This window comes from Scyliorhinus torazame, chromosome 11 (assembly GCF_047496885.1).
Source record: "Scyliorhinus torazame isolate Kashiwa2021f chromosome 11, sScyTor2.1, whole genome shotgun sequence".
Taxonomy (NCBI): domain Eukaryota; kingdom Metazoa; phylum Chordata; class Chondrichthyes; order Carcharhiniformes; family Scyliorhinidae; genus Scyliorhinus; species Scyliorhinus torazame.
In genome coordinates, this window is record NC_092717.1 from 253,587,068 (window position 1) to 253,607,962 (window position 20,895).

Consider the following 20,895-nt stretch of genomic DNA (forward strand, 5'->3'; position numbering starts at 1 on the left):
GACTTTGTCAAAAGCCTTCTGACAGTCCAAATACACCACATCCACTGCCCCCCCCATATCAACTCTACTCGTTACAGCAGCGTTAGCACCGACATCCCATCAACCCTAAAATGCCTCTTCACCTGATTCCATTTCTTCACCGTGGACTGCACCTCCAGGCTCCTTGAATACCTACTCGGAGCCATTGGCAACGCTGCCGTCACCATAGCCCTCAAACTAGACCCCTTACAAGATTCCTCCTCCATCCTAACCCCCTCTACCCCTTCTCCTTCCCACCACCGCCGCACCTTGTCCACATCCGCCGCCCAACAATGATGAAGCAGGTTCGGCAACGCCAACCCCCCCCCTGCTGCCTCTGTAACAGGGTCCTCCCCACCCCCCTGCTGCCTCTGTAACAGGGTCCTCCCCACCCCCCTGCTGCCTCTGTAACAGGGTCCTCCCCACCCCCCTGCTGCCTCTGTAACAGGGTCCTCCCCACCCCCCTGCTGCCTCTGTAACAGGGTCCTCCCCACCCCCCTGCTGCCTCTGTAACAGGGTCCTCCCCACCCCCCTGCTGCCTCTGTAACAGGGTCCTCCCCACCCCCCTGCTGCCTCTGTAACAGGGTCCTCCCCACCCTCGGCCTGCAGTCAGTGTTTATCCCTGTAAGCTGACTCCTACTCTTTTCCCTTTCTTTTTTTAAAAATATATTTTATTCAAAATTTTGTGGCCAAACATAACAGTACGCAGTGTTTCTTTTACACAACAATAAAGCAATATAAATAACAGTGGCCAGTTTTAAACAAATAAATAAATAATATATAAACAAAAACAAAAAACAAACTAAGTGGCAACTGCCTTGTCAAAAATAGTTACTCTCCAAAGATACAATCCAACAGTCCAATATACATTACCTATAACAAGTGCCTATACATATACAATAACATCCCTGAGAGTCCGTCCGGTCCCCCCCCCCCCCCCCCCCCCCCCCCCCCCCCCCGCCCCCCCTCCCCCTCCCCCCTGGGTTGCTGCTGCTACCTTCCCATTTCCTTTATCGTTCTGTGAGATAGTCGACGATCGGTTGCCACCGCCTGGTGAACCCCTGAGCCGAACCCCTTAATACGAACTTGATCCGTTCTAACTTTATGAACCCTGCCATATCGTTTATCCAGGTCTCCACACCCGGGGGGTTTGGCTTCCTTCCACATTAACAGTATCCTGCGTCTGTCCACCCTCAAAAGTTCTTTCAACAACCGCTCCCTTTCCCTACCCTCCTGCTTTCCTTTATGTGCCCTGATAGATGTCAGCTCCCCTCTAACCACAGCCTTCAACGCCTCCCAGACCACTCCCACCTGAACCTCCCCATTGTCATTGAGTTCCAAGTACCTTTCAATACACCCCCTCACCCTTAAACACACCCCCTCATCTGCCAATAATCCCATGTCCATTCTCCAGGGTGGGTGCTGTTCTTTTTCCTCCCCTATCTCCAGGTCCACCCAATGTGGAGCGTGGTCCGAAATAGCTATGCCGTGTACTCCGTCCCCGTCACCTTCGGGATCAGTGCCCTTCCCAAAACAAAAAAGTCTATCCGTGAATAGACTTTGTGGACATAGGAGAAAAACGAAAACTCCTTACTCCTAGGTCTACCAAATCTCCAGGGATCTACTCCTCCCATCTGCTCCATAAAGTCCTTAAGCACCCTAGCTGCAGCTGGCCTCGTTCTGGTCCTGGACCTCGATCTGTCCAGCCCTGGGTCCAGCACCGTATTAAAATCTCCACCCATTACCAACTTTCCCGCCTCCAGGTCCGGGATGCGTCCCAACATACGCCTCATAAAGTTGGCATCATCCCAGTTCGGGGCATATACGTTCACTAAAACCACCGCCTCCCCTTGCAATCTGCCACTCACCATCACGTATCTGCCCCCACTATCCGCCACTATGGTCTTTGCCTCAAACATTACCCGCTTCCCCACTAGTATGGCCACCCCCCTGTTTTTTGCGTCTAGCCCCGAATGAAACACCTGCCCCACCCATCCTTTGCGTAGTCTGACCTGGTCTATCAGTTTCAGATGCGTCTCCTGCAGCATAACCACATCTGCCTTAAGTTTTTTTAGGTGTGCGAGTACCCGTGCCCTCTTAATCGGCCGGTTCAGCCCTCTCACATTCCACGTGATCAGCCGGGTTGGGGGGCTCTTTACCCCACCCCCCCTTGTCGACTAGCCATCTCCTTTTTCAATCCAGCTCCTCTCCCGGTTCCCACGTAGCCGTATCGCCCCCCAACGGTGCCCTCCCGCCCCGACCACCCCACCCCATACCAGCTCCCCCTTCTCCCCAGCAGCAGCAAGCCAGTTAACCCCCCCCACCGCTAGATCCCTTTCTAGCGTAATTGCACCCCCCATGTTGCTCCCAGAAGTCAGCAAACTCTGGCCGACCTCGGCTTCCCCCCGTGACCTCGGCCCCCACTGTGCGAGGCCCCCTCCTTCCTGCTTCCCTGTTCCTGCCATGATTACCATAGCGCGGGAACAAAGCCCGCACTTCCCATTTGGCCCCGCCCCTAATGGCCGGCGCCCCCAGCTCCCCATCCTCCCTCCCCCCCTCCCCCACGACATGGGGAAGAGAGAAAAGTTACAGGGTCGCAGGATTAACAACTTGGGAAATCATCTCTTCCCCCATTTCCCCCCCCTTCACCCCACGTAATCACCCCACCACTTTGTCCCAAACGTTCTTTTTCTTTTCCCTTTCTTAATCAATCCCTCGGTCCTCCTTTGCTGAATTCTAAACTGCTCCCAATCCTCAGGCCTGTTGTTTTTTCTTGGCCAATTTTTATGCCTCTTCACCTGATTCCATTTCTTCACCGTGGATCGAATACTATCCCTAATTTCCCTTGTAAGCCATGGATTGGCCACCTTTCCTGTTTTACTTTTGTCCCAGACAGGAATGAATAATTGTTGCGGTTCCCCCATGTGCTCCTTGAATGTTTTCCATTGCCGATCCTGTCTCATTCCAGCTCTCTGCCACCCTCGCTTCCTCTCTCATCCCTCCTCTTTTGTTCACTGTGCTTCTCCCTCTCGCACCCTCTCCTTCCTCCCTCTCTTCCTGTATCTTCCTGATACAATGCTCCCTCTTCTATCTCATGCTGTTCCCCCCCCGGCCCCGATGCTTCAGGTGATGTGTGTGTGGGGAGTGTGCTCTGACTCCACTCTCTTGCTACCTCCCTCTATTCTCTGTTGACTGAGTGTTGCTGCTTCCTGTGCTTACAGTATGGAGTCGATGTGAAGAGCCGCGATGCTCGGGGACTGACACCAATGGCGTACGCTCGCCGCGCAGGAAGTCAGGAGTGTATTGAGATTCTGACACAATACGGGTGTCCCAGCGACAACTTCATCCCCATCCCCACCCCGAATCTGTCTCGCAGGAACACCAATGTTAATAACAACTCTCAGTCAGAGCTGAATCGAAGTGCCAGCATTATCTAGCATCCCCAAACTGGATGGACACTAGTCCCAGCCGTACTTTGTGTATCTGTTTTCTGCCCCCAGTACCATCCTTGTGTCAAACAGCAGACTGACAGATGCTTCTCCTCGCTGAACATTCGCTGCTCTGTCTGAATATTGGAGAGTGGTTTTTTTGAACGATTGTGAGGCCTGGTGTGGCCTTGCCCAAACCCGCAATCCGAATTGGCCAGTCGCTGTGACTTGGGTGATATTGAGACTGGCTGGGCACTGCTGACAGGGCGGGACTGACTGGCCGGAATTATCGGGCCGTTCACTGGCGATTCTGTGTACCTGATGCCAGCTCTACCCGTACACACCACCCCCACACCCACACCCACACGCACACACACCCATACGCACACACACAGACATCCCCCCCCACACACCCCCACACCCACACCCACACGCACACACACCCATACGCACACACAGACATCCCCCCCCCCACACATACCCCCACACACACACACACCCGCACACACACCCATACACACACACACAGACATCCCCCCCCCCACACACACCCCCACACACACACGCACACACACCCACACACACACCCGCACACACACCCATACGCACACACACAGACATCCCCCTCCACACACACCCCCACACACACACACACCTGCACACACCCACACACACACCCGCACACACACACACCCACACACACACACGCACACCTGCACACACCCACACACACACACGCACACCCGCACACACCCACACACATACACACACCCACAGACATCCCCCCCCACACACACACACACCCACACACCCGCACACACACACACACGCACACACACCCCACACACACCCACACCCGCACACACACACACACACACACACACACCCACAGACATCCCCCCACACACACCCACACACGCACACACACCCCACACACACCCACACCCGCACACACCCTCACACACAGACATCCCCACCCCCCCCCCACACACACACAGACCCACACACACACACACAGACCCACACACACACAGACCCCCACACACACACAGACCCACACACACACACACCCCACACACCCGCACACACCCACACACACACCCGCACACACACACACGCACACACACCCACACACAGACACACCCTCACACACACACACCCGCACACACATCCACACACACACCCCAGCCACACACCCGCACACACACACACACACACACATACAGTAGCCGGACTGGAGGATCCCACCCAGCAAATCCCATCACCTGTCAATGTGAAAGACACAATCATGTCACTGGAAGGAGCTGAGAAGCAATGTAACGTTCACTCCCAAAGCCCAGCATGCCACAGGGTGGAGTCAACGTCCAAGAGGACAGGGCAACTGTGAGACGTTGTGTTACACACCAATGTTACACTGGGTGTGAGAGTGTGTGTTGGACACTAATGTTACACTGGGTGTGAGAGTGTGTGTTACACACTAATGTTACACTAGGCGTAAGAGTGCATGTTGGACACTAGTGTAACACTGGGTGTGAGAATGTGTGTTGCACACTAATGTTACACTAGGTGTGAGAGTGTGTGTTGGACACTAATGTTACACAGGGTGTGAGAGTGTGTGTTACACACTAAGGTTACACTAGGCGTGAGAGTGCGTGTTGGACACTAGTGTTACACTGGGTGTGAGAGTGTGTGTTGGACACTAATGTTACACTGGGTGTGAGAGTGTGTTAAACACTAATGTTACACTGGGTGTGAGTGTGTTACACATTAATGTTACACTGGGTGTGAGAGTGTGTTACACATTAATGTTACACTGGGTGTGAGAGTGTGTGTTGGACATTAATGTTACACTGGGTGTGAGAGTGTGTTGGACACTAATGTTACACTGGGTGTGAGAGTGTGTTACACACTAATGTTACACTGGGTGTGAGAGTGTGTGTTGGACATTAATGTTACACTGGGTGTGAGAGTGTGTTGGACACTAATGTTACACTGGGTGTGAGAGTGTGTTACACACTAATGTTACACTGGGTGTGAGAGGGTGTTTTGGACACTAATGTTACACCAGGTGTGCGAGTGTGTGTTACACACTAATGTTACACTGGGTGTAAGAGTGTGTTACACACAAATGTTACACTGGGTGTGAGAGTGTGTGTTACACACTAATGTTACACTGGGTGTGAGAGTGTGCGTTACACACTAATGTTACACGAGGTGTAAGAGTGTGTTACACACTAATGTTACACCAGGTGTGCGAGTGTGTGTTACACACTAATGTTACACTGCGTGTGAGAGTGTGTGTTACACACTAATGTTACACGAGGTGTGAGAGTGTGTTACACACTAATGTTACACTGGGTGTGAGAGTGTGTGTTGGCCACTAATGTTACACCAGGTGTGCGAGTGTGTGTTACACACTAATGTTACATTGGGTGTAAGAGTCTGTTACACACTAATGTTACACTGGGTATAAGAGTGTGTATTGGACACTAATGTTACACTGGGTGTGAGAGTGTATTACACACTAATGTTACACTAGGCATGTGAGAGCGTGTTACACATTGTTACACTGGGTGTGCGTGTGTGTCGGACACAAATGTTACACTGGGTGTGAGAGTGTGTATTGGACACTAACGATACACTGGGTGTGAGAGTGTGTGTTCGACACTAATGTTACACTGTGTGTGAGAGTGTGTGTTCCACACTAATGTTACACTGGGTGTGTGAGTGTGTATTGGACACTAATGTTACACTGGGTGTGAGTGTGTGTGTTGGACACTAATGTTACACTGGTTGTGAGAGTGTGTTACACACTAATGTTACACTGGGCGTGAGAGTGTATTACACACTAATGTTACACTGGGTGTGAGAGTGTGTTACACACTAATGTTACACTAGGCATGTGAGAGTGTGTTACACATTGTTACACTGGGTGTGCGTGTGTGTCGGACACTAATGTTACACTGGGTGTGAGAGTGTGTATTGGACACTAACGTTACACTGGGTGTGAGAGTGTGTGTTCAACACTAATGTTACACTGCGTGTGAGAGTGTGTGTTCCACACTAATGTTACACTGGGTGTGAGAGTGTGTGTTACACACTAATATTACACTGGTTGTGAGAGTGTGTTACACACTAATGTTACTCTGGGTGTGAGAGTGTGTTACACACTAATGTTACACTGGGTGTGAGAGTGTGCGTTGGACACTAATGTTACACTGGCTGTGAGAGTGTGTGTTACACACAAATGTTCCCTGGGTGTGAAAGTGTGTTACACATTAATGTTACACTGGGTGTGAGAGTGTGTATTGGACACTAATGTTACACTTGGTGTGAGTGTGTGTGCTGGACACTAATGTTACTCTGGGTGTGAGTGTGTGTTACACACTAATGTTACACGGTGTGAGCGTGTGTTGGACACTAATGTTACACTTGGTGTGCGTGTGTGTTTTACACTAATGTTACACTGGGTGTAAGAGTGTGTTACACACTAATGTTACACATGGTGTGAGTGTGTGTTCTACACTAATGTTACACTGGGTGTGAGGGGGGTGTTGGACACTAATGTTACACTGGGTGTGAGAGTGTGTTACACACTAATGTTACACTGGGTGTGAGAGTGTGTTACACACTAATGTTACACTAGGCGTGTCAGAGTGTGTTACACATTAATGTTACACTGGGTGTGCATGTGTGTTGGACACTAATGTTACACTGTGTGTGAGAGTGTGTTACACACTAATGTTACACTGGGTGTGAGAGTGTGTATTGGACACTAATGTTACACTGGGTGTGAGAGTGTGTGTTGGACACTAATGTTACACTGCGTGTGAGAGTGTGTGTTCCACACTAATGTTACACTGGTTGTGAGAGCGTGTTGGACACTAATGTTACACTGGGTGTGAGAGTGTGTTGCACACTAATGTTACACTGGGTGTGAGAGTGTGTATTGGACACTAATGTTACACTGTGTGTGAGAGTGTGTGTTGGACACTTATGTTACACTGGGTGTGAGAGTGTGTTCCACACTAATGTTACACTGTGTGTGAGAGCGTGTGTTACACATTAATGTTACACTGGGTGTGAGAGGGTGTGTTACACACTAATGTTACACTGGGTGTGAGAGTGTGTATTGGACACTAATGTTACACTGGGTGTGAGAGTGTGTTACACACTAATGTTACACAGGGTGTCAGTGTGTGTGTTGGACACTAATGTTACACTAGGTGTGAGAGTGTGTTACACACTAATGTTACACTGTGTGTGAGAGTGTGTGTTACACACTAATGTTACACTGTGTGTGAGAGTGTGTTGCACACTAATGTTACACTGGGTGTGAGAGTGTGTGTTCGACACTAATGTTACACTGCGTGTGAGAGTGTGTGTTCCACACTAATGTTACACTGGGTGTGAGAGTGTGTTGGACACTAATGTTACACTGGGTGTGAGAGTGTGTTACACACTAATGTTAAACTGGGTGTGAGAGTGTGTATTGGACACTAATGTTACACTGGGTGTTAGAGAGTGTTACACATTCATTTAACACTGGGTGTGCGTGTGTGTTGGACACTAATGTTACACTGGGTGTGAGAGGGTGTTTTGGACACTAATGTTACACTGGGTGTGAGAGTGTGTTACACACTAATGTTACACTGGGTGTGAGAGTGTGTTACACACTAATGTTACACTGGGTGTGAGAGTGTGTATTGGACACTAATGTTACACTGGGTGTGAGAGTGTGTGTTACACATTAATGTTACACTGGGTGTGAGAGGGCGTGTTGGACATTAATGTTACACTGGGTGTGAGAGTGTGTTACACACTAATGTTACACTGGGTGTGAGAGTGTGTGTTACACACTAATGTTACACTGGGTGTGAAAGTGTGTTACACATTAATGTTACACTGGGTGTGAGAGTGTGTGTTACACACTAATGTTACACTGGGTGTGAAAGTGTGTTACACATTAATGTTACACTGGGTGTGAGAGTGTGTGTTACACACTAATGTTACACTGGGTGTGAAAGTGTGTTACACATTAATGTTACACTGTGTGTGAGAGTGTGTGTTGGACACTAATGTTACACTGGGTGTGAAAGTATGTTACACATTAATGTTACACTGGGTATGAGAGTGTGTGTTACACACTAATGTTACACTGGGTGTGAGAGTGTGTGTTACACATTAATGTTACACTGGGTGTGAGGGGGTGTGTTGGACATTAATGTTACACTGGGTGTGAGAGTGTGTTACACACTAATGTTACACTGGGTGTGAGAGTGTGTGTTACACATGAATGTTACACTGGGTGTGAGGGTGTGTGTTGGACATTAATGTTACACTGGGTGTGAGAGTGTGTTACAGACTAATGTTACACTGGGTGTGAGAGTGTGTGTTACACACTAATGTTACACTGGGTGTGAGAGTGTGTGTTACACATTAATGTTACACTGGGTGTGAGGGGGTGTTGGACATTAATGTTACACTGGGTGTGAGAGTGTGTTACACACTAATGTTACACTGGGTGTGAGAGTGTGTGTTACACACTAATGGTACACTGGGTGTGAGAGTATGTGTTACATACATGTTACACTGGGTGTGAGAGTGTGTGTTACACACTATTGTTACACTGGGTATGAGAGTGTGTGTTACACACTAATGTTACACTGGGTGTGAGTGTGTGTTACACATTAATGTTACACTGGGTGTGAGGGGGTGTGTTGGACATTAATGTTACACTGGGTGTGAGAGTGTGTTACACACTAATGTTACACTGGGTGTGAGAGTGTGTGTTACACATGAATGTTACACTGGGTGTGAGGGTGTGTGTTGGACATTAATGTTACACTGGGTGTGAGAGTGTGTTACACACTAATGTTACACTGGGTGTGAGAGTGTGTGTTACACACTAATGTTACACTGGGTGTGAGAGTGTGTGTTACACATTAATGTTACACTGGGTGTGAGGGGGTGTTGGACATTAATGTTTCACTGGGTGTGAGAGTGTGTTGCACACTAATGTTACACTGGGTGTGAGAGTGTGTGTTACACACTAATGTTACACTGGGTGTGAGAGTATGTGTTACACACATGTTACACTGGGTGTGAGAATGTGTGTTACACACTATTGTTACACTGGGTGTGAGAGTGTGTGTTGGACATTAATGTTACACTGGGTGTGAGAGTGTGTTACACACTAATGTTACACTGGGTGTGAGAAGGTGTGTTACACACTAATGTTAAACTGGGTGTGAGAGGGTGTGTTGCTCATTAATGTTACACTGTGTCAGAGCGTGTGTTACACACTAATGTTACACTGGGTGTGAGAGTGTGTGTTACACACTAATGTTACACTGGGTGTGAGAATGTGTGTTGGACACTAATGTTACACTGGGTGTGAGAGGGTGTGTTACACATTAATGTTACACTGGGTGTGAGAGGGTGTGTTACACATTAATGTTACACTGGGTGTGAGAAGGTGTGTTGGACACTAATGTTACACTGGGTGTGAGAGTGTGTGTTACACATTAATGTTACACTGGGTGTGAGAGGGTGTGTTGGACATTAATGTTACAATGGGTGTGAGAGTGTGTTACACACTAATGTTACACTGGGTGTGAGAGTGTGTGTTACACATGAATGTTACACTGGGTTTGAGGGTGTGTGTTGGACATTAATGTTACACTGGGTGTGAGAGTGTGTTACACACTAATGTTACACTGAGTGAGAGTGTGTGTTACACACTAATGTTACACTGGGTGTGAGAGTGTGTGTTACACATTAATGTTACACTGGGTGTGAGGGGGTGTTGGACATTAATGTTACACTGGGTGTGAGAGTGTGTTGCACACTAATGTTACACTGGGTGTGAGAGTGTGTGTTACACACTAATTTTACACTGGGTGTGAGACTATGTGTTACACACATGTTACACTGGGTGTGAGAATGTGTGTTACACACTATTGTTACACTGGGTGTGAGAGTGTGTGTTGGACATTAATGTTACACTGGGTGTGAGAGTGTGTTACACACTAATGTTACACTGGGTGTGAGAAGGTGTGTTACACACTAATGTTAAACTGGGTGTGAGAGGGTGTGTTGCTCATTTATGTTACACTGTGTCAGAGCGTGTGTTACACACTAATGTTACACTGGGTGTGAGAGTGTGTGTTACACACTAATGTTACACTGGGTGTGAGAATGTGTGTTGGACACTAATGTTACACTGGGTGTGAGAGGGTGTGTTACACATTAATGTTACACTGGGTGTGAGAGGGTGTGTTACACATTAATGTTACACTGGGTGTGAGAAGGTGTGTTGGACACTAATGTTACACTGGGTGTGAGAGTGTGTGTTACACATTAATGTTACACTGGGTGTGAGAGGGTGTGTTGGACATTAATGTTACACTGGGTGTGAGAGTGTGTGTTACACATTAATGTTACACTGGGTGTGAGGGGGTGTTGGACATTAATGTTACACTGGGTGTGAGAGTGTGTTACACACTAATGTTACACTGGGTGTGAGAGTGTGTGTTACACACTAATGGTACACTGGGTGTGAGAGTATGTGTTACATACATGTTACACTGGGTGTGAGAGTGTGTGTTACACACTATTGTTACACTGGGTATGAGAGTGTGTGTTACACACTAATGTTACACTGGGTGTGAGTGTGTGTTACACATTAATGTTACACTGGGTGTGAGGGGGTGTGTTGGACATTAATGTTACACTGGGTGTGAGAGTGTGTTACACACTAATGTTACACTGGGTGAGAGAGTGTGTGTTACACATGAATGTTACACTGGGTGTGAGGGTGTGTGTTGGACATTAATGTTACACTGGGTGTGAGAGTGTGTTACACACTAATGTTACACTGGGTGTGAGAGTGTGTGTTACACACTAATGTTACACTGGGTGTGAGAGTGTGTGTTACACATTAATGTTACACTGGGTGTGAGGGGGTGTCGGACATTAATGTTTCACTGGGTGTGAGAGTGTGTTGCACACTAATGTTACACTGGGTGTGAGAGTGTGTGTTACACACTAATGTTACACTGGGTGTGAGAGTATGTGTTACACACATGTTACACTGGGTGTGAGAATGTGTGTTACACACTATTGTTACACTGGGTGTGAGAGTGTGTGTTGGACATTAATGTTACACTGGGTGTGAGAGTGTGTTACACACTAATGTTACACTGGGTGTGAGAAGGTGTGTTACACACTAATGTTAAACTGGGTGTGAGAGGGTGTGTTGCTCATTAATGTTACACTGTGTCAGAGCGTGTGTTACACACTAATGTTACACTGGGTGTGAGAGTGTGTGTTACACACTAATGTTACACTGGGTGTGAGAATGTGTGTTGGACACTAATGTTACACTGGGTGTGAGAGGGTGTGTTACACATTAATGTTACACTGGGTGTGAGAGGGTGTGTTACACATTAATGTTACACTGGGTGTGAGAAGGTGTGTTACACACTAATGTTACACTGGGTGTGAGAGTGTGTGTTACACATGAATGTTACACTGGGTGTGAGGGTGTGTGTTGGACATTAATGTTACACTGGGTGTGAGAGTGTGTTACACACTAATGTTACACTGAGTGAGAGTGTGTGTTACACACTAATGTTACACTGGGTGTGAGAGTGTGTGTTACACATTAATGTTACACTGGGTGTGAGGGGGTGTTGGACATTAATGTTACACTGGGTGTGAGAGTGTGTTGCACACTAATGTTACACTGGGTGTGAGAGTGTGTGTTACACACTAATTTTACACTGGGTGTGAGAGTATGTGTTACACACATGTTACACTGGGTGTGAGAATGTGTGTTACTCACTATTGTTACACTGGGTGTGAGAGTGTGTGTTGGACATTAATGTTACACTGGGTGTGAGAGTGTGTTACACACTAATGTTACACTGGGTGTGAGAAGGTGTGTTACACACTAATGTTAAACTGGGTGTGAGAGGGTGTGTTGCTCATTTATGTTACACTGTCAGAGCGTGTGTTACACACTAATGTTACACTGGGTGTGAGAGTGTGTGTTACACACTAATGTTACACTGGGTGTGAGAATGTGTGTTGGACACTAATGTTACACTGGGTGTGAGAGGGTGTGTTACACATTAATGTTACACTGGGTGTGAGAGGGTGTGTTACACATTAATGTTACACTGGGTGTGAGAAGGTGTGTTGGACACTAATGTTACACTGGGTGTGAGAGTGTGTGTTACACATTAATGTTACACTGGGTGTGAGAGGGTGTGTTGGACATTAATGTTACACTGGGTGTGAGAGTGTGTGTTACACATTAATGTTACACTGGGTGTGAGAGGGTGTGTTACACATTAATGTTACACTGGGTGTGAGAGGTTGTGTTACACACTAATGTTACACTGGGTGTGAGACTGAATTGGACACTAATGTCACACTGGGTGTGAGAGTGTGTGTTGGACCCTAATGTTGCACTGGGTGTGAGAGTGTGTGTTACACACTAATGTTACACTGGGTGTGAGAGGGTGTGTTGGACACTAATGTTACACTGGGTGTGAGAGTGTGTGTTACACATTAATGTTACACTGGGTGTGAGATGGTGTGTTACACATTAATGTTACACTGGGTGTGAGAGGTTGTGTTACACACTAATGTTACACTGGGTGTGAGACTGTATTGGACACTAATGTCCCACTGGGTGTGAGAGTGTGTGTTGGACCCTAATGTTGCACTGGGTGTGAGAGTGTGTGTTACACACTAATGTTACACTGGGTGTGAGAGGGTGTGTTGGACACTAATGTTACACTGGGTGTGAGAGTGTGTGTTACACACTAATGTTACACTGGGTGTGAGAGGGTGTGTTACACATTAATGTTACACTGGGTGTGAGAGGGTGTGTTACACATTAATGTTACACTGGGTGTGAGAGTGTGTGTTGGACCCTAATGTTGCACTGAGTGTGAGAGTGTGTGTTACACACTAATGTTACACTGGGTGTGAGAGGGTGTGTTACACACTAATGTTACACTGGGTGTGAGAGTGTGTTACACACTAATGTTACACTGGGTGTGAGAGGGTGTGTTACACACTAATGTTACACTGGGTGTGAGGGGGGGTGTTACACACTAATGTTACACTGGGTGTGAGAGGGTGTGTTACACACTAATGTTACACTGGGTGTGAGAGGGTGTGTTACACACTAATGTTACACTGAGTGTTAGAGAGTGTGTTACACACTAATGTTGCACTGGGTGTGAGAGTGTGTGTTACACACCAATGTTACACTGGGTGTGAGAGGGTGTGTTGGGCACTAATGTTACACTGGGTGTGAGAGTGTGTGTTACACACCAATGTTGCACTGGGTGTGAGAGGGTGTGTTACACACCAATGTTACACTGGGTGTGAGAGGGTGTGTTACACACCAATGTTACACTGGGTGTGAGAGGGTGTGTTACACACCAATGTTACACTGGGTGTGAGAGGGTGTGTTACACACTAATGTTACACTGGGTGTGAGAGGGTGTGTTACACACCAATGTTACACTGGGTGTGAGAGGGTGTGTTACACACTAATGTTGCACTGGGTGTGAGAGGGTGTGTTACACACCAATGTTACACTGGGTGTGAGAGGGTGTGTTACACACTAATGTTGCACTGGGTGTGAGAGGGTGTGTTACACACCAATGTTACACTGGGTGTGAGAGGGTGTGTTGGACATTATGAAGTATGGATGATAGTTTCACTCCCTGTCTTTCACTCCAGTAATGAAAAGTCACCACAGCCCCAGATGACCACAGGCTGCTTTCCCCTTGAGGGGGAGAGCTTACTGGTGGGGATTGAACCCGAGGGTCACCACACCTCAGGCGAGGGGAACATTGAGAACGCGGGGCCTGCATGAATGAGGGAGTGGACAGTGTGACTGGGTCTGGGCCTGTCCTGGGGGTGTCAGTCTGGACAGGGTCTGTCCTGGGGTGAGGTCAGTCTGGACAGGGTCTGTCCTGGGGAGTAGTCAGTCTGGACAGGGTCTGGAGTCTGTCCTGGGGTGTGGTCAGTCCGGACAGGGTCTGTCCTGGGGAGTAGTCAGTCTGGACAGGGTCTGGAGTCTGTCCTGGGGGTGTGGTCAGTCTGGACAGGGTCTGGAGTCTGTCCTGGGGTGTGGTCAGTCTGGACAGGGTCTTTCCTGGGGGTGTGGACAGTCTGGAGTGGGTCTGTCCTGGGGTGTGGTCAGTCTGGACAGGGTCTGTCCTGGGGGAGTAGTCGGTCTGGACAGGGTCTGGAGTCTGTCCTGGGGAGTAGTCAGTCTGGACAGGGTCTGGAGTCTGTCCTGGGGTGAGGTCAGTCTGGACAGGGTCTGTCCTGGGGAGTAGTCAGTCTGGACAGGGTCTGGTGTCCGTCCTGGGGGTGTGGTCAGTCTGGACAGGGTCTGGAGTCTGTCATGGGGTGTGGTCAGTCTGGACAGGGTCTGTCCTGCGAAATGGACAATGTGACTTGGTCTGGGGTCTGTCCTGGGGTGAGGTCAGTCTGGACAGGGTCTGGGATCTGTCCTGGGGAGTAGTCAGTCTGGACAGGGTCTGGGGTCTGTCCTGGGGTGAGGTCAGTCTGGACAGGGTCTGGTATCTGTCCTGGGGAGTAGTCAGTCTGGACAGGGTCTGTCCTGGGGAGTAGTCAGTCTGGACAGGGTCTGTCCTGGATGAGGTCAGTCTGGACAGGGTCTGGGGTCTGTCCTGGGGTGAGGTCAGTCTGGACAGGGTCTGGGGTCTGTCCTGGGGTGAGGTCAGTCTGGACAGGGTCTGGTATCTGTCCTGGGGAGTAGTCAGTCTGGACAGGGTCTGTCCTGGGGAGTACTCAGTCTGGACAGGGTCTGTCCTGGATGAGGTCAGTCTGGACAGGGTCTGGGATCTGTCCTGGGGTGAGGTCAGTCTGGACAGGGTCTGTCCTGGGGAGTAGTCAGTCTGGACAGGGTCTGTCCTGGGGAGTAGTCGGTCTGGACAGGGTCTGGGGTCTGTCCTGGGGTGAGGTCAGTCTGGACAGGGTCTGGGATCTGTCCTGGGGAGTAGTCAGTCTGGACAGGGTCTGGGGTCTGTCCTGGGTGAGGTCAGTCTGGACAGGGTCTGTCCTGGGGTGTGGTCAGTCTGGACAGGGTCTGGAGTCTGTCCTGGATGAGGTCAGTCTGGACAGGGTCTGTCCTGGGGAGTAGTCAGTCGGGACAGGGTCTTTCCTGGGGAGTAGTCAGTCGGGACAGGGTCTGTCCTGGGGAGTAGTCAGTCGGGACAGGGTCTGTCCTGGGGTGAGGTCAGTCTGGACAGGGTCTGTCCTGGGGAGTAGTCAGTCGGGACAGGGTCTTTCCTGGGGTGAGGTCAGTCTGGACAGGGTCTGAGGCCTTTGACCAGATGTTTTGATGCAGGAATCGGACAGTCTCACTTACCTTTCATTCTCATTGTTGCACTAAACACTTTTGTGACCACTCCAGTGGCTGTGACATTTGTGGGAGATTGGAACAGTCATTTGCCAGTTCCAATGATGTTTCCATGGAATCATGATCAGAACTCAGGATAAAGACAAATTGAAGGTTGAGATGTCCCCGCCCTCTCTCCCACCCCCTCCCCTGCACAAGTAAATCTTCGAGGTAAGGAAGGAGCTTGAGACCTGCCCATAAACCTCTTGCAGTGAGATGTTGATGTTCTGAGCCAGTACAAGGAACATTAGAGTGAATCACACTCCACACACAGCGCAGTTCATGGCTTCATTCATACTCCACCATGTCGAACACCCACCGTCCTGGGAACCTGTGAACACTGGCTCCTGTGTGCATGTATTTACACATATTCTGTGTGTCTGTGTGTGTCTCTATGTGTTGGTGAGTGTGTGTCAGTACCGGTGAGTGTGTCAGTGTGTGTAAGATTGAGTTTGTCAATGAGTGTATCAGTGTCAGTGAGTACGTCTGTGAGTGAGTGCAGGTAGTGTGTGATTGAACACCTCAATGAGTGTGTCTATGTTTGTGAGTGTGAGTTAGTGTGTGACTGAGCATCTCAATGAGTGTGTCAGTGTGTGTGAGTTAGTGTGACTGAGCATCTCAATGAGTGTGTCAGTGAGTGAGTTAGTGTAACTGAGCATCTCAATGAGTGTGTCAGTGTGAGTGAGTTAATGTGACTGAGCATCTCAATGAGTGTGTCAGTGTGTGTGAGTTAGTGTGACTGAGCATCTCAATGAGTGTGTCAGTGAGTGAGTTAGTGTGACTGAGCATCTCAATGAGTGTGTCAGTGTGAGTGAGTTAGCGTGACTGAGCATCTCAATGAGTGTGTCAGTGTGTGTGAGTTTGTGTGACTGAGCATCTCAATGAGTGTGTCAGTGTGAGTGAGTTAATGTGACTGAGCATCTCAATGAGTGTGTCAGTGTGAGTGAGTTAATGTGACTGAGCATCTCAATGAGTGTGTCAGTGAGTGAGTTAATGTGACTGAGCATCTCAATGAGTGTGTCAGTGTGAGTGAGTTAGTGTGACTGAGCATCTCAATGAGTGTGTCAGTGTGTGTGAGTTAGTGTGACTGAGCATCTCAATGAGTGTGTCAGTGTGTGTGAGTTAGTGTGACTGAGCATCTCAATGAGTGTGTCTGAGTGAGTTAATGTGACTGAGCATCTCAATGAGTGTGTCAGTGTGTGAGTTAATGTGACTGAGCATCTCAATGAGTGTGTCAGTGAGTGTGAGTTAGTGTGACTGAGCATCTCAATGAGTGTGTTAGTGTGACTGAGCATCTCAATGAGTGTCAGTGTGTGTGACTCAGCATCTCAATGAGTGTGTCAGTGAGTGAGTTAATGTGACTGAGCATCTCAATGAGTGTGTCAGTGAGTGAGTTAATGTGACTGAGCATCTCAATGAGTGTGTCAGTGAGTGAGTTAGTGTGACTGAGCATCTCAATGAGTGTGTCAGTGAGTGAGTTAATGTGACTGAGCATCTCAATGAGTGTGTCAGTGTGAGTGAGTTAGTGTGACTGAGCATCTCAATGAGTGTGTCAGTGTGAGTGAGTTAGTGTGACTGAGCATCTCAATGAGTGTGTCAGTGTGTGTGAGTTTGTGTGACTGAGCATCTCAATGAGTGTGTCAGTGTGAGTGAGTTAATGTGACTGAGCATCTCAATGAGTGTGTCAGTGTGAGTGAGTTAATGTGACTGAGCATCTCAATGAGTGTGTCAGTGAGTGAGTTAATGTGACTGAGCATCTCAATGAGTGTGTCAGTGTGAGTGAGTTAGTGTGACTGAGCATCTCAATGAGTGTGTCAGTGTGTGTGAGTTAGTGTGACTGAGCATCTCAATGAGTGTGTCAGTGTGTGTGAGTTAGTGTGACTGAGCATCTCAATGAGTGTGTCAGTGTGAGTGAGTCAATGTGACAGAGCATCTCAATGAGTGTGTCAGTGTGTGTGAGTTAGTGTGACTGAGCATCTCAATGAGTGTGTCAGTGTGAGTGAGTTAGTGTGACTGAGCATCTCAATGAGTGTGTCAGTGTGTGTGAGTTAGTGTGACTGAGCATCTCAATGAGTGTGTCTGAGTGAGTTAATGTGACTGAGCATCTCAATGAGTGTGTCAGTGTGTGAGTTAATGTGACTGAGCATCTCAATGAGTGTGTCAGTGTGTGTGAGTTAGTGTGACTGAGCATCTCAATGAGTGTGTCAGTGAGTGAGTTAGTGTGACTGAGCATCTCAATGAGTGTGTCAGTGTGAGTGAGTTAGCGTGACTGAGCATCTCAATGAGTTTGTCAGTGTGTGTGAGTTTGTGTGACTGAGCATCTCAATGAGTGTGTCAGTGTGAGTGAGTTAATGTGACTGAGCATCTCAATGAGTGTGTCAGTGTGAGTGAGTTAATGTGACTGAGCATCTCAATGAGTGTGTCAGTGAGTGAGTTAATGTGACTGAGCATCTCAATGAGTGTGTCAGTGTGAGTGAGTTAGTGTGACTGAGCATCTCAATGAGTGTGTCAGTGTGTGTGAGTTAGTGTGACTGAGCATCTCAATGAGTGTGTCAGTGTGTGTGAGTTAGTGTGACTGAGCATCTCAATGAGTGTGTCTGAGTGAGTTAATGTGACTGAGCATCTCAATGAGTGTGTCAGTGTGTGAGTTAATGTGACTGAGCATCTCAATGAGTGTGTCAGTGAGTGTGAGTTAGTGTGACTGAGCATCTCAATGAGTGTGTCAGTGAGTGAGTTAGTGTGACAGCATCTCAATGAGTGTGTCAGTGAGTGAGTTAGTGTGACAGCATCTCAATGAGTGTGTCAGTGAGTGAGTTAATGTGACAGAGCATCTCAATGAGTGTGTCAGTGTGTGAGTTAATGTGACTGAGCATCTCAATGAGTATGTCAGTGTGTGAGTTAGTGTGACTGAGCATCTCAATGAGTGTGTCAGTGAGTGAGTTAGTGTGAGTGAGTTAGTGTGACTGAGCATCTCAATGAGTGTGTCAGTGTGTGTGAGTTAGTGTGACTGAGCATCTCAATGAGTGTGTCAGTGAGTGAGTTAGTGTGACAGCATCTCAATGAGTGTGTCAGTGAGTGAGTTAGTGTGACAGCATCTCAATGAGTGTGTCAGTGAGTGAGTTAGTGTGACTGAGCATCTCAATGAGTGTGTCAGTGTGTGTGAGTTAGTGTGACTGAGCATCTCAATGAGTGTGTCAGCGTGAGTGAGTTAGTGTGACTGAGCATCTCAATGAGTGTGTCAGTGTGTGTGAGTTAGTGTGACTGAGCATCTCAATGAGTGTGTCAGTGAGTGAGTTAGTGTGACAGCATCTCAATGAGTGTGTCAGTGAGTGAGTTAGTGTGACAGCATCTCAATGAGTGTGTCAGTGAGTGAGTTAGTGTGACTGAGCATCTCAATGAGTGTTGAGGAAATGTGAGACTGAGTCAGTCGCTTCAATCAGACCTTGTCCCTCGGTATGGGTTCGGAATAATCTGTACCTCAAGGCAGTTGGGCAGAAACTTTACTTGTTACCAGTTCACTGACAGCTCTCATCAAAACTAGGACTGAAGCATTGGACAGATTGTGACCCACTGCAATTATAAATTTTGGTTAGATATCCCAACCTGTGAGTGGGATTACTGCCATTCCTCGACAGTTAATGTCATGCACAGTCGTTCACTGAATGGAAGCTGTCCTCTTACTCATTGCAACTTGAACACATTGATTTGGAGTGACTCATCGACAGAAAGCTATGGGTACAATGTACAGACAATGGTACCTGTGTAGGTACTAGAAACATGCGAGCAATGTTAACATTGAAGGTACAGGCACCATGCAGTGTAGGTACCAGCATCATACAGTCATTGTATTGGTGTAGATATGGGCACTGTATGGCCAATGTTATTGGTGCAAGGGCTCCTCAGCCCTCTGGAACACCAGCCCCAATTCTGGCTCTGGGTCTCACTCTGTCCCAGTATTATCTATCTATTCACTCCAGATAACTTGAGGACCCAAGGCTCCAGTTACACAGTGCAGGAAACAGGTCTCAGCTTATTCCCACGTGACCCTTTGTATTACCTGCACACGCACATCACATTTTTCTTAAAAAATCATTTTCAGCAATTCAAATTTTCTTTCTCATGGACAGTTGGGGCTGTAACTGTAACTGCCAATTGGGACTCTCAATCACTGAAGCACGGATTTCTTACTTACCTGCTGCCTCGCTAGCCAGGCAAGGAGGTCAGTGGGTGGTGTTCAGCTGTGAGAAGTGTCTGCAGTTATTTGAAGTCTCCTAAACTGGACTTACCGTCCCCTATATGAAAGGATCAAGTGTCTGCTGTACCCACCGCAGTGAATCAAATCCCAATTCCCCTCGTTGGTGGGAGGGGAATCCTGTTCACCCCCACAGGGTACTCATCGTGAATCATGCTTTAATTTCCCTCAGTCTGATACAGTTGCTGTTAACAATCGTGGATGAAGTTGCTCCTAAATGGTGTACATGGACATCTATTAACCCTTTCATGTTCTTATTCCGAAGCAGCGTAATTTACTGGAGTCATCAAGTACAATAAAACACTAAAACCTCTCACATTTTAGAAATTAGGTCCGTATTACCATATTTATACGTCCTTCACCATCAAGGTACTCATGTATAATATGTATATTCTAAATATTTATATTGCCGGCTGTAAATATTGTTTGGTCTGTGTTCAGTTTTTTTGCCGTCTGCTTGGACAGTGTTGACAGATCCATACCCAGCTTAATAAAATATAGCAGTTGTGCCCAGTCCCTGCAGAGAACCCAGTTTCTGTCTCACCATCTCTCTCTCTCTTTGTTTCACACTGTCTCTCTATCTCACATCTGAGCCTCTCTCTTGTTTAGCACAGTGGGCTAAACAGCTGGTTTGTGATGCAGAAAAATGCCAGCAGCGCGGGTTCAATTCCTGTACCGGCCTCCCCGAACAGGCGCTGGAATGTGGCGACTAGGGGCTTTACACAGTATCTTCATTG

The 20,895-nt window shown here is 47.9% G+C and overlaps 1 protein-coding gene across 2 annotated transcripts in view; it reads left to right on the top strand.

Moving 5' to 3' along the window:
* The window catches only part of agap3 (ArfGAP with GTPase domain, ankyrin repeat and PH domain 3), a 1,400,505-nt gene extending 1,379,820 nt beyond the window's left edge, over nt 1–20,685 (top strand). For both annotated transcript variants that reach the window (XM_072468572.1, XM_072468571.1), the window contains exon 16: nt 3,240–20,685. In XM_072468572.1, the coding sequence (XP_072324673.1) occupies nt 3,240–3,455 (216 nt within the window). In that variant the 3' untranslated portion in view covers nt 3,456–20,685. The remainder of the gene's footprint in view (nt 1–3,239) is intronic.
* The last annotated feature ends 210 nt before the right edge of the window (nt 20,686–20,895 follow it).